This window comes from Callorhinus ursinus, unplaced genomic scaffold, assembly GCF_003265705.2.
Source record: "Callorhinus ursinus isolate GAN/ISIS: 27379988/994484 unplaced genomic scaffold, GSC_fseal_2.0 scaffold25, whole genome shotgun sequence".
Lineage (NCBI taxonomy): Eukaryota > Metazoa > Chordata > Mammalia > Carnivora > Otariidae > Callorhinus > Callorhinus ursinus.
The window spans coordinates 7,159,757-7,174,231 of NW_027397087.1; the positions used below are offsets into that span (position 1 = coordinate 7,159,757).

The window sequence follows — 14,475 nt, forward strand, 5'->3', positions numbered from 1 at the left end:
TAGAGTAGGTGTTTACCAGGTGTTAACCATGAATTGGTTAAAGGGTAATTAAATTTATGGAAGAAAAATAAGGCCGCGCCTCTCTGGTTTTATTTTTCCTGACACCAAATAGATGGTGTGTTTTCTGACAGCTGGGTGTCTAGCAATTCAGTTCAGTATTTTTTTTTTTAATTTTTTTTAAAGATTTTATTTATTTGAGAGATAGAATGAGAGAGAGAGAGAGAGCATGTGGGGGGGAGGGTCAGAGGGAGAAGCAAACTCCCTGCTGAGCAGGGAGCCCGATGTGGGACTCGATCCTGTGACTCCAGGATCATGACCTGAGCCGAAGGCAGTCGCCCAACCAACTGAGCCACCCAGGCGCCCTTCAGTTAGTTTTGACACAAGCTAGCATAGTTACTGCAGACCTGGGTTAGGGGCTCAGTTCCACAAAATTTAAACGCCAGTTGCATGTACCAGTATTTCTGAACAGCTGGCCAAGAATTTGTGAGCTCATTCAACCCCTTCGTCAGGTTTGATGCTGTGTTAGAACGGCGTGTAGAACTCAGAAAGGCACTTGACTTAAAATTACCAGCTTACTATAAAGGATACAACGCAGGAGCAGCCCAGTGAAAGAGGTGCATAGCGAAGGAATGTGGTAAGAGGTGTGGAGTTTCTCTTCCCTCTTGCCATTGACAGGCATCCCCTGGGGGCACAGTCAGCCCTGGTTGGGAACCACTGTGCTGGAGGGCCATTCTGGTAAATCTTGATGTGTCCAATTGGTAAAAATAATATGGGATGATTAAAAAAAAAAAACCATGAAAATAATTATAAAAAGCTACAGAGTAGACATTATAATATCAGCTACATGAAATTATAAATTTTGTGCCAAAGGCATAAAGAGAAAGCAGGAAAAAAAATTTTTTAAGTTTAATTAGTATTGTAGTTGGATTTTTCATCATTCTGTTAATACTGCTACATAATGACTGCTGAATTAAAAAGAAATTATGTAGGGCTTGACTGGGGGGGGACATTCTTATCCTTTGAGATGACATGATACAGGAACACTTTTTCTGCAAAATAGTCTTCCATGCCACTGTGACAGAGTCCTGGGTTAGATCACACGTAGACGCAGGACTCTATGGCATTTCTGTTCTTTTTCTCATATATATCAACTCCCTTTCTCTCAGATTTCCATCTATCCGAGTAGATCATGATTGTAGCCATCTGTCACACTGAAGCATTGAGAGAATGCAGAGACAGTGAATCGTAAAGGCTTTGCTAAGATAAAAATACCATCAGTTACTCAGAAATGCTTGGTAGGAAGTAGTCATCTTCTCTTCAGTAAAATTAAATAAAACCTATTTGATTTCCGTGAATTGTTCCTGGATATCTCTTGATTGGGAACCAAGGGGAACCTGAGGAGCGGCTGTGTAAACTTTGAATAGAGAGCGTTGAGTGTCGGTTGTGCTGGGCAGGGAGAAGAAGGGCGTGTTCGGCATCCTTGTAATAGCAGAGTGTGCACAACACCCCCAGGTAGATTCAGCTGTGAGTGGGTGAGTGAGCATTTCCACTTCGTTGACAATCAGGAGTGATGTGACAGGGCACGTGGTGGGAATGCTGGATGGATCACCTAGGCTTCATTTTTTTCTTTAAGATTGTAAGTAATCTCGGGCACCTGGGTGGCTCAGATGGTTAAGCGTCAAGCCTCAGCTCATGGTGCCAGGGTCCTGGGATCGCGTCCTGCATCAGGCTCCCTCCTCGGCGGGGAGCATGCTTTTCCCTCTCCCGCTCGCCCTGCTCGTGCTTTCTCTCTCTGTCAAATAAATAGATAGGTAGGTAGATAGATACATACATACATACATAAAAAAATTGTAAGTAATCTCTACACCCAACATGGGGCTCGAACCCACAACCCCGAGATCAAGAGTCACATGCTCTACCGACTGAGTCAGCCAGGCGCCCCATTTGAGGCTTCCTCTTGCCTGGTTGTGCTTGTCTTGCTTTGTGCTGGAGCACACGGATGAGCCTGGAGCACTTGGACTCCTGTGGGTGAACTGTGAGAGCGGGGTTAATGGATGTTGGGGGGCAAGCCAGGATCAGGCCCACTCAGTCTAGTCATCTGGGGGACCAGCTTCTCCCCCAGGGACTGCAGGTGACCCCATGTCAAACACTGTGTTGACAGAGTTGCTAGGATACAGTTGTAATCCTTGGAAATGGAGGAAGAGGCAGCTAGGGGTATAGAGAGGCCTGTGTGAAATCCCTGTGCTCAGTGCTTGGACCTAGCAAATACTATGCAAAGAGGCCATACTTTTTGGAGTAACTCCTTTTTGTCTCTTTCTTTTCCAGAGTCCCTGAAATAGAGTTAAAGAATGCCAAAGGTCTGTCAAATGAAAGTGTTAATTTGTTAAAATCCCACCTAGAGAAAGTGGCCAAAAAACATTGTGGAGAGGTAAGATACGTTTAACTGGAGTTGTAACAGGACAGTAGAATTCTCATCCCGTTCACCAGTGTTCACCTTCCTGCCTTCTCCTGGGCTAAGAGGTTTTTCCGTGGCACCTCAAACCCAGTGTTGACTGGAATGTTGTTTCTTATTGATATGTACAAAGGTGAACATTGGTACTTGTATTTCTTTAATGTACAGTTTTTATGAATGACAAATTGGAGAGTGTATATGGAGGGTACATTGACGACTCAGAATTTTTCTGAAAGGACTCCACGTGAACCTGGCCACTGTTGGCACACCTTGGACCGGGCATCGTAACCTGATCTTGACTTGAATGTTTACATTGAAAAATGTTTGCAGACAAGTGATTTCAGACCAAACCTTGCCACCTCTCCCGGTTACACACCAGAAGAGCTCATTGTTTGCCTTCTCAGTGATTAGCCACATACTCCACTAATCAACGTCCCTTTTGTACTTGAGCATTTCCATCTAGTTCCGTATTCTTTTGTAATCCTCTGCACATCAGGGTGTACATGAGTTCCCCCTTGGGTGGCAGAACTCTCCAGAAGGCTAGACTAGGTGACTTCTTGGGGCAGTGGGTTATCGTGGGTCTCTTAGGCCAGACCACTTCTCTTCAAGTATGACCCATCTTTTCCTCACTTAGGCAGTTAGGAAAGGCAGCTCATGCTTAAGAATACCATCCTGTTAAAACAGAAGAGTTAAGTCGGGGCGCCTGGGTGGCTCAGTCGTTAAGCGTCTGCCTTCGGCTCAGGTCTTGATCTCAGGGTCCTGGGATCGAGCCCTGCATCGGGCTCCCTGCTCCGCGGGAAGCCTGCTTCTCCCTCCCCCACTCCCCCTGCTTGTGTTCCCTCTCTCGCTGTATCTCTCTCTGTCAAATAAATAAATAAAATCTTTATTTAAAAAAAAAAACAAACCAAAAACATTAGAGTTAAGTAAGGACTTATCCCAGGCCTCTGTGTCTGTTTTGGACGTCTGTTAAAGTGACTGGACAGGTTTTCAGTTGCATTCTATAACCCAGGAGTCACAGCGTGACCCACCTCTAGGTTACGGTTCTCAAGATTTTCAGTGATTGCTGAGCTGCAGAGTGATTATAGAACAACCTGAACAAAAAAGTAGGCCCTGGGGATGATTGCAGAGTTCCCTCTTTTTTTATATATATTTTGTTTATTTATTTGACAGAGATTGAGAGCACAAGTAGGCAGAGAGACAGGCAGAGGGAGAGGGAGAAGCAGGCTCCCCGCTGAGCAGGGAGCCCCATGCAGGGCTCTTTCCCAGGACCCTGGGATCATGACCCGAGCCAAAGGCAGATGCTTAACCAACTGAGCCACCCAGGTGCCCCTGCAGAGTTCTTTCTAATATAGTCTAATGTCTCACTGAAAAATAATGAGGAGTTATACTGAAAATTCAACTATAGAATCTTCTGGTCTCTTAGATTCATGATGTGGGATTTTTTTGGAAAATATTTTTGCTTTATTTTTCACAATACAGTATTTTTAACTATGATCACTGAGCTGTACATTAGATCCCCAGAACTTACTTGTCTTATAACCAGAAGTTTGTACCCCTTGACCAACATCCCCTTTCTCCAACCTGCCAGTTCCTGGTAGTCACCACTCCAGTCTCTTGTCTTTATGAGTTTGGCTTTTTTACATTCCACATATAAGTGAGATCATACAGTATTTGTCTTTTTCTGGCTGACTTATTTCACTTAGCATAATGTCCTCAAGGTCCATCCGCATTGTTGGAAACAGCAGGACATCCTTTCTCATGGCCAGATAATGTTCCATTGCATTTATATACATCGTCTTTATTCATTCATCCATTGACAGACACTGAGGTTGTTTTCTTAACTTGGCTGTTGTGAATAATGCTGCAGTAACATGGGGCTGCAGGTATCTCTTCCATATCCTGTTTTCACTTCCTTTGCATATGTCCCCAGAAGTGGGGTTGCTGACTGGATCATATCATAGTCCTATGTTTATTTTTTGAGGATCCTCCATATTGTTTTCCATAGTGGTTGAACCAGTTTCATTTCAACCAACAGTGCGCAAGGGTTCCCTTTTTGCCACATCCTTGCTAGTATTTGCTATTCCTTGTCTTTTTGATGACAGCCATTCTGACAGGTGTGAGGTGATAGCTCATTGTGGTTTTGATTTCCATTTCCCTGATGATGAGTGATGTTGAGCAACTTCTCGTGTCTGTTGGCCATCTCTATATCTTCTTTGGAAAAATGTCTATTCAGATTCTCTGCCCATTTTCTAATTGGATCATTTCGGGTTTTGTTTTGCTGTTAAAGTTCTATGGGTTCCTTCTATATTTTGGATGTTAGCTCTTTATCAGAAACATGTTTTGCAAATATTTTCTCCCATTCCGTAGGTTGCCTTTTCATTTTGTGGATGGTTTCCTTTGCTGTGCAGAAGTTCTAAAATTTGATGTAGTCCCACTTGTTTACTCTTGCTTTTGATGCCCTTTCTTGGGCTTTATTTTAAAACAAATTTTTTAAAGATTTTATTTATTTATTTGAGAGAGTGAGAATGAGAGAGAGAGAGAGAGAGAGAGCACATGAGGAGGGGTAGGGTCAGAGGGAGAAGCAGACTCCCCGCCGAGCAGGGAACCCAATGCGGGACTCGATCCCGGGACTCCAGGATCATGACCTGAGCCGAAGGCAGTCGCTCAACGAACTGAGCCACCCAGGCGCCCGGGCTTTATTTTAAATTACACTTTTTATTTTGAGATAATTACAGATTCACATTCAGTTTTAAGATCTAATACTAAGAGGTCCTATGTACCCTTTTACTCAGCTTCAAGGATGTTACATAAGTGGAATCATACAGTATGTAACCTTTGGGATTGACTTTCTTTTCACCCAACATAATTCTCTTAGAGACTCATCCAGATAGTTTGACTTATCAGTAGTTGTTAGATAGTATTCCATGGTATAGATATACCACTGTTGATTTAGCCATCCACCAGGTGAAAGACATCTGAATTGTTTCTAGTTTTTGGCTATTAAAAATAAAGCTGTGGGGGCAGCTGGGTGAATCAGTTGGTTAAGCCTCTGACTCCTGATTTTGGCTCGGTTATGATCTCAGGGTTGTGAGGTCAAGCTCCGCTCTGAGCATGGAGCTTGCTTAAGATTCTCTCTCCCTGTGCCCCCTCCCTCACGTTCTCTCTCTTTAAAAAAGGGGGGGGGAAAGCTGTTGTAAACATCATTATAGGTTTTTATGTGAAGGTAAGTTTTCGTTTCTCTGGATTAATGCCCAGGAGTGTAGTTGTTGGTATATGGAAGCTGCATGTTCAGTTTTTTAAGCAGCTGTCAGACTTTTCCAGATTGGCTCTACCACCTTACATTCCCACCAGCAGTGTCTGAGTGATCCAATTTCTCCACATCCTTGCCAGTGTTTGATGTTGTCCCTTTTTTAATTTCAGCTATATTGCAATAGATGTGATGGTTAATTTTATGTGTCAAAATTGCTAGACCATGGTACCCAGATATTTGGGCAAACATCGTTCTAGATTTCTCTGTTTTTTTTTTTGTTTGCTTTTTGTTTTTTTGTTTTAAGATTTTATTTATTTATTCGACGAGAGAGAGAGCCAGAGAGTGCAAGCGGGGTGGGGAGGTGCAGAGGGAGAGGGAGAAGCAGACTGATGTGGGACTTGATCCCAAAACCCTGTGATCATGATCCGAGCCGAAGGCAGACGCCCAACCATCTGAACCACCCAGGCGCCCCTCTTGATGTTTCTCTAAGTATTTTTTTTTAGATGAAGTTAACATTTAAATCAGTAGACTTTGGGTTAGGCAGATTATCCTCCATAATGTGGGTAGGCCTCATCCAGTCACTTGAGGGTTTAAAAAAAAATTTTTTTTTAAGATTTTTATTTATTTATTAGAAAGAGAGAGAGAGAGAGCAAGAGCGGGGCAGAGGGGCAAAGGGAGAGGGAGAAGCAGACTCCCCACCGAGCAGGGAGCCCGATGTAGGGCTCTATCCCAGGATCCTGAGATCATGACCAGAGCCACAGGCAGACACTTAACTGATTGAGCCACCCAGGCGCCCCAGTTGCTTGAGGTTTTAACTGAAAATGACTGGCTTTTCTGGAAGCAGGGGAAATTATCAGAGGATGGCTGTCAGACCAGACCTGCCAGGTCTCCAGCCTGCTGGTCTACCCTACATATTCTGGACTCTCGATAATTGCATGGGTCAATTCCTTAAAATCAGTCTCTTGCTGTACACATGCGCACCTGTACACACACACACACACACACACGCACGCACGCACGCACACCCCCCCCCCCCCCCCCCCCCTCCTGTTTGTTCTGTTTCTCTGGAGAACCCTGACTAATACAGATACTTATTGTGAAGGGATGGTAGAGTGGCTGTTCTAAATAAGGAGATCAGGAGAGGCTTCTGATGAGGTCACATTTGAGCAGAGTGCTGAGAGGGGCAGGACAATCAGCTGTGTAGATCCACAGGGGGAGGGGGACAAGAGCCAGTTTGGAGAGAGTTTATTTTCGTCTAGTCTTACATACATTGTATCTGATGTGTTTGTACAGAAAATTCTAGTCATTCAATTTGATTGGCAAAAGAAAAACCCTCCACCGCATGGCTCCTGTCTCTTTTCTGGTGTAGAAGTGGTTTCTCTTTGACATAATAGAAACTGCCTACCTTCCCCAGCTTTTCTTAAAAGAGCTTTTCTTTGAAGAACTTGCCTATTAAACTCCAGACGAGTGCTTGTCAACTGTAAAGTGAAGTACATCCAGTGAATGCCACAGCTTCTGCTACAATCAAAGAATACATTAACTTCCCCCTGAGGTGTCTTTGCATTACTCCTTGAGAGAAAGGTGGAATGAACACCACGTGAACTAACTTTATATTCTTGTGTATAGTGGCCTTTATTACTAATTATCACCCTCTTAAGTCCCTTTAGAAATAAGAATTTTTTTTAAAGATTTTATTTATTTATTCGACAGAGAGAGACAGCGAGAGCAGGAACACAAGCAGGGGGAGTGGGAGAGGGAGAAGCAGGCCTCCCGCCAAGCAGGGAGCCCGATGCGGGGCTTGATCCCAGGACCCTTGGATCATGACCTGAGCCGAAGGCAGACGCTTAACGACTGAGCCACCCAGGCGCCCCTAGAAATAAGAATTTTTAAACTGCTTTATTGTAATTGAGGAAAAAGGAACTTCAGAGCGGTGGTCATCATCTGCAGAAGGAGCTTGGTACTCTTGACCTCTCTGGGGTTAGGGCAGTCACTTAGCGTAGGGTTCCGGAAACCCTTGTTTCATGAGTTTACCAGCACAGGTAGGATTTATGACTCCTACAGGTATGAGAAAGTGGCTCCAGTGTTGACATAAACAGTGTCTGAGAGGGGGGCGTTCATCCTTCTGGTAATATCCATGAATGCTTCCCTAAGTGGAAATGGGATGCCCTCTTAGTATTGATTAGCCTCCACTGGCCTGTTACTAGCAGGGGGCTAGTGAGGCCTTTAAGTATTTGCCTCTGTACCCCAAAGAATGTTTTCAGTACCCTGTACAGACAGATGGAAGTTCTCACTGTGGCAGTGATTCTTCGGCTGTCATTTTGTAGACAGGTTTTCTAGTTGGGAAAGTACTTCATTTTTATGCAGTGTTAAATATTTTATCAGATTTCTTTGTCCAGATAAAAATATTTTATCAGATTTACTCTACAGAAGATGCCAGTAAAGTTGAGGAAGACTGTAAAAGAAAAGGGAAGCTTTTTATTTATCTAGTGATTTGTCTTGATAGCAGCACAGAAGGGGAGACCTGTGAAAGCTTTTCCCTGCTGTGATTGCCTCAGATACCTAACTCAGAACGTGTCATATCATAGTGTCGTATCACCATTTTAAGTGGGCCTCTGATTGCCTGCATGCTTTCCCGTCTCCTTTGGGCCCTGTCTTCCCATCACTTGACCATTTGTTGTTGACTTTCCTCTACATGTTTAGGTGATGATATTTGAACTGGCCGACCATGTGCAATCATTTCTCAGCGAGCATAACAAGCCCCCTCCCAAGTCTTTCCATGAAGAAATGCTGGAAAGGCGGGCTCAGGAGGAGCAGCGGAGGCTGTTGGAGGCCAAGCAGAAGGTGGAGCAGGAGGTGAGACCCTCATCACTACTGGCGACTGGGCCCGGAAGACGGCGAACTGCTATTGGTCTTTACTCTCTCTCTGCCTACATGCTAATCTTTATTTAAATTTTGCTGGGCCTTTGCTTCAAGCACTTGGAGATCCAAGTCAGAGGAGGCCCAAAGAGTAACTGAGAAATACGGCGAGTGGTTTCCTCCCCACAAATAGCAATGCTGCTCCTACAACCTTCAGTCTAGTCCAGGTCTTTAAAGAAAAGAAGAGAAAAAGTTCGTTTAACCAAACTTCTTGGGGTCTTTTGAGCCTATAAAGCTGTGCAGGAATTCACTGAGCTTTATAGGCTATTTTCTTCCCTCTGTGGGACGGGTATCTACTGTCCAAATGAGTAGCAAAAACCAGAGATTGACCTTTTTTATGTGCCGTGACCGTTTATATTTTTTCTTCAATCTGTTTGCACAAGGATGTACACTCCTGTGTTACTTTTTAAATCCTTTAATCAAAGATAATGTACATATCCAAGGTTCCTTCTTTTTTCTTTTTCCTAAGTTTCCTTCTTGATTTTTAACTTATTCTCTATTCAGTCTTTTATTTTATTTTAAAGATTTTATTTATTTATTTGACAGAGACAGACTGTGAGAGAGGGAACACGAGCAGGGGGAGTGGGAGAGGGAGAAGCAGGCTTCCCCTCGAGCAGGGAGTCCGATGTAGGGCTCGATCCCAGAACCCTGGGATCATGACCTGAGCCGAAGGCAGACGCTTAACGACCAAGCCATCCAGGTGACCCTCTATTCAGTCTTTTAATCAACTTACCTAGAATTTTTTGGGGGGTGGGTTGTAAAAATGAGCGTCTGAAGTGTTTTTTTTTTCCTTCCCAGACATTTCCTGACACATTAAATATCATTTTTTCTTAGTTGATTTGTAAACTTCCTTTAAGGTGTATTTTAACTATATATATATGAAGCTCTATTTGTGAATTACCCATTTTGTTCAATTCATCTTTTTTCTTGAGTCCCTATCATATCTTTTATGCTGTTTTAATATCTGAAAAGTCAAGTGCCCTTCCCTTCACCTTCCGTTATGCTTTTCTTTTTCCCTTAGCCTTTCTCACCATTTATTCTTACAGATGAACTACAGGATCGCTCTCTCAAAATCAAACTCTCTGCACTAGACTTACATGTTCATTTAGGAAGAATTGACACCTTGGCAATATTCAGACTCCCTATCCAGGAATGTTTGTTTGCTTATTCTTAATCTCTTGGTGAGGCTTTATAGTTTTCTTCCCGTAGAGGTTACTGTTTCTTACAGTTACTTCCGGGGTTTTGTTATTCTGCTTTTCTTAGCTTCTTGCTCTTGGTTCTTTTTTTTGCCTAGTTATCATTTAGAGTTTAAAGTTCCTTATTTTCATCGTTTTTAGGAAGGCACGTTTTTATTAGATAGTGGATATTTATCTAGCAGTCTTGTTGTTTACCTATAAATTTGGGGCATTTTTTCATTTTGTATTATTGCTGATATTGGTGAGTCTCTTAATGGTTTTGATATCCACAACCTGGAATTTTAGGGGACTCGTAAAACAAAAACAAAAACGAAAAACCCCACTATTTTTCCCAACCTAAATTCAGTCCCACTTGAGTCATAGATACATGAGTCAAATGAATGGAAATCAAAATACCGCTTTTAATGCTGAGAAAATTAGAGAACATACCTGAAGTCTGTGGCACATGGGGATGGTGCTTGAGCCACTGCCACCCCAGGTCCCGGCACTGAGGACAGCTCAGCCCACCTCCACCAACGGGGCCCCACCCTCTGTGGCGGGTAGCAGACACCAGCGCTTGTTCTCCACAGACAGGGAGATATCAAAGGGGAGGTGCTACGTCAAGGTGGGCGTCCTGCTGTCACGAAAGTCTCTCCACGTGGAAATGTGAAGAGTGGGGAGTCATCGCCCCTCCCCCACAGTCTGGAAACCTTACAAAACACGAACAAGTATTGCATCATAACTGATGAAACAGTGGTTTGTTGTACAGTTCTGTATAAGCAGATCTTTAGGAAGGGAGGGCTTGAATCATAGAAATGCAAAAGGTGTTTTGGGGGGCGCCTGGGTGGCTCAGTGGGTTGGGTGTCCAACTCTGATTTCGGCTCAGGTCATGATCTCAGGGTCATGAGATTGAGCCCTGCGTCGGGCTCTGACGGGCTCCGAGTTCGCCACAGAGTGTGCTTGTCTCTCTGTCTCTGTTCCTCCCCCCGCGCTCGTTCACTCTGTCTCTCTCTCTCAAATAAATGGGTACATAAAATCTTTTAAAAAAAATGCAAAAGGGGCGCTTGGGTGGCTCAGTCGTTAAGCGTCTGCCTTCGGCTCAGGTCATGGTCCCAGGGTCCTGGGATCGAGCCCTCCATCAGGCTCCCTGCCCCGCAGGAAGGCTGCTTCGCCCTCTCCCACTCCCCCTGCTTGTGTTCCTGCTCTCACTAACTCCCTGTCAAATAAATAAATAAAATCTTTAAAAAAAAAGCGAAAGATTTTTTTTGTGATTGTAGAATTTATATGTTGTCTGGGTTTCAGAGATTGGCATTTGATGCAGTATGATTTATTTCAGCAACGGGAAATCCTCCATGAGATTCAGAGAAGGACAGAAGAGATAAAAGAAGAGAGAAAAAGAAAAGAAATGGCTAAGCAGGTACTCTATCAGTCTATAATAGTCTACATTTTGCGAAACATAAAATGTTTTTCTGTCCATCGATCATGTTTTCCTCTCCTGTGTTACTATCAGTAGTAAAGCTGGAAATGAAGCATTAAAAAAAAATCCCCAAATATCATTCGTTGTGTATTTCAGTTTCTCCAAAGAGGACGCAAAATTTAGAGTTGTATGTTAACTATAGATGACACAGGCTGATGGAATGACAGTAGTGTATAGGGAGTCAAGGGAGAGCAGAGATGGAAGCTTTGATAATTAACCCAGACTGGAATTCTTAGTATGTACTTAGAAAATAAAATATTTGTTCAACTGAAGAGTGAATGTAAATCATACAGATCTGCTGGAGATTTCATTCGGTGATGGAGAAGAAGGATCCAACAGGGCAGGTTTAAAAAGCAGTGGTGGAAAGGATAAAGTCCTTTTTCCTGTATTTTTCCAGAGTTCAGCTCAGTCAAAACACCAGTTACCTGTGTTTGGAGAAATCCAGAGAAAATCTTACTCATTCTCTTTTGTAGAATTAATGGTATTTAACTTAAGGGCAACTCCTAAGGGGTGGTGGGAGGAGGCACTGATGTACGAGTAAGCAGCACCTGGCTTAAAGCTTTGATGTTTTTCCTGCCAGCTCTGTGACCTTGACAGTGACACTAAGTGTGTCTTAAAATGGGACTGGTGATGCCTCCCTTCCATCTCATGTAGTTATTCCGACAGAGAAATGTCCTGCCCTCTGTGAAAGTACAGAGCCGTACACAAATGTAAGGTGATGTGACTGTTTCCACCAGCTCTGTCTTACTCTGATCCCACCTGCTTGCCAGCCATCTGCTCCTACCTCCAAAGCCTCCTCCGTCTGTTCACCGCCTCTTGCTTTTCTCCCTGACTTTCTACCCATCTTGTAAGATTCTAAGCATTTTCATTTATAAAATTCACATTATCTTCATACTGTAACCTGGTCTTCAGTCCTTGAAGCAGTACATAGCTGGATGTTAAAATTTTTATTTTTTTTATTTTTTAAAAAATATTTATTTATTTGACAGAGAGAGCGAGAGAGGGGACACAAGCAGGGGGAGTGGGAGAGGGAGAAGCAGGCTTCCTGCTGAGCCTAGAGCCCAATGCGGGGCTCAACCCCAGGACCCCGGGACCATGACCTGAGCTGAAGGCAGACGCTTAACGACTGAGCCACCCAGGCACCTCTGGACGTTAAATTTTTAAAAGTTCAAGTTTATTACACTTGAAAGCATTCAGCTTAAAGAAAGTTTGCACTCTCTACTGAATTAATGATTAGGTACCGTGATTGTCTCTGATTTATGACTTGTATCTAAAGTAGGTTTTACGTTTATTTTTTCTAGGAGCGTTTGGAAATTGCTAGTTTGTCAAACCAAGATCAAAACTCTAGGAAAGACCCGGGAGGACACAGACCAGCTGCTGGTCTACATGGAGGCGCTCCCGACTTTGTGGGGAATGGTAAACATCGGACCAACTCCTCTGGAAGGTCGAGGTAAGTCCCTGGGATTTCTGATTTGTTTCGAAGGATGAAGGTTGTAGAAGAGAGAAGACAACTTGTAGTGACATGTGATGGAATTTTCAGGGAATGGATTTAGTAACTTTTTCAAAGCCTATAAATCTTAATGCATTGGCAATATAAAACAAAATTTTCATTTGTTCCAACTCATTCCAAGTATCCTTTTTTTTTTAAGTTTTTATTTTAATTCCAGTTAGTTAGCATACAGTGTTATATTAGTTTCAGGTGTGCAATACAGTGATTCAGCAATTCCATACCTCACCCAGTGCTCATCATGACGAGTGCCCTCCATAATCCCCATCACCTGTTTCACCCATCTCCCCACCCACCTCCCCTCTGGTAACCACCAGTTTGTTCTTTGTTGCTAAGATTCCTTTTCTTGATTTGTTCTCTTATTTTTTTCCCTTTGCTTCTTTGTTTTGTTTCTTAAGTTCTATATGTGAGTGAAATCATACGGTTTATGTCTTTCTCTGACTTATTTCACTAAGCATTATATTCTCTAGCTCCATCCATGTTGTTGCAAATGGCAGGATTTCATTTTTTACGGCTGAATAATTTTCCATTGTGTATGTGTACCACATTTTCTTTCTTTCTTTTTTTTTTTTTTAAAGATTTTGTTTATTTGTTTTTTGTTTTTTTTTTTTTAAAGATTTTATTTATTTATTTGACAGAGAGAGACACAGTGAAAGAGGGAACACAAGCAGGGGGAGTGGGAGAGGGAGAAGCAGGCTTCCCGCCGAGCAGGGAGCCCGATGCGGGGCTCGATCCCAGGACCCTGGGATCATGACCTGAGCTGAAGGCAGACGCTTAACGACTGAGCCACCCAGGCGCCCCAGATTTTATTTATTTGTTTGAGAGAGAGATTGAAAGCACACGATGGGGGAGGGTTAGAGGGAGAAGCAGACTCCCCACTGAGCAGGGAGCCCGATGCGGGACTCGATCCCGAGACTCCAGGATCATGACCTGAGCCGAAGGCAGTTGCTTAACCAACTGAGCCACTCAGGCGCCCCACATTTTCTTTATCCATTCATCAGTTGATGGACACTTGGGCTGCTTACATATCTTAGCTGTTGTAAATAAAGTTGCAATAAACATAGGGGTGCATGTGTCCCTTTGAATTAGTGTTCTTCTTTCTTTGGGTAAATACCCAGTAGTGTGATTGCTGGATCATAAGGTGGTTCTATTTTTAACTTTTTAAGGAACCTCCATACTGTTTTCCACAGTGGCTGCACCAGTTTGCGTTCTCAGCAACAGGGCATGAGTGTTCATTTTTCTCCACATCCTCGCCAACACTTGTTTCCTGTGTTGTTGATTTTAGCCATTCTGACAGATGTGAGGTGATATCTCACTGTGGTTTTGATTTGCATTTCCCTGATGGTACATGATGTTGAGCATCTTTTCATGTGTCTGTTGGCCATCTGTATGTCTTTGGAGAAATGTCTGTTCATGTCTTGTGCCCATTTTTTGATTGGATTATTCTCTTCTAGGGTATTGAGTTGTAGAAGTTCTTTATGTATTTTGGATACTAACTTTATTGGATATGTCATTTGTAAATCTCTTCTCCCATTTAGTAAGTTGCCTTTTATTTAGTTTTGTTGATTGTTTCCTTTGCTGTGCAGAAGCTTTTTATTTTTGATGTAGTCCCAATAGTTTATCTTTTTAAAAATCTTTATTTTATTTTATTTTTTAGTTTTTAGATTTTAGTTATTTATGTCAGAGAGAGAGAGAGCA

The 14,475-nt window shown here is 43.0% G+C and overlaps 1 protein-coding gene across 6 annotated transcripts in view; it reads left to right on the forward strand.

Moving 5' to 3' along the window:
• EIF2AK4 (eukaryotic translation initiation factor 2 alpha kinase 4) overlaps positions 1–14,475 on the forward strand; it is a 105,611-nt gene that overhangs the window by 16,952 nt on the left and 74,184 nt on the right. For 3 of the 6 annotated variants that reach the window (XM_025883823.2, XM_073876792.1, XM_073876793.1), the window contains 4 exons: positions 2,326–2,428; positions 8,403–8,555; positions 11,130–11,210; positions 12,572–12,720. In XM_025883823.2, the coding sequence (XP_025739608.1) occupies positions 2,326–2,428; positions 8,403–8,555; positions 11,130–11,210; positions 12,572–12,720 (486 nt within the window). The remainder of the gene's footprint in view (positions 1–2,325; positions 2,429–8,402; positions 8,556–11,129; positions 11,211–12,571; positions 12,721–14,475) is intronic. The other 3 variants (XM_073876794.1, XM_073876795.1, XM_073876796.1) reach the window with 1 other exon arrangement.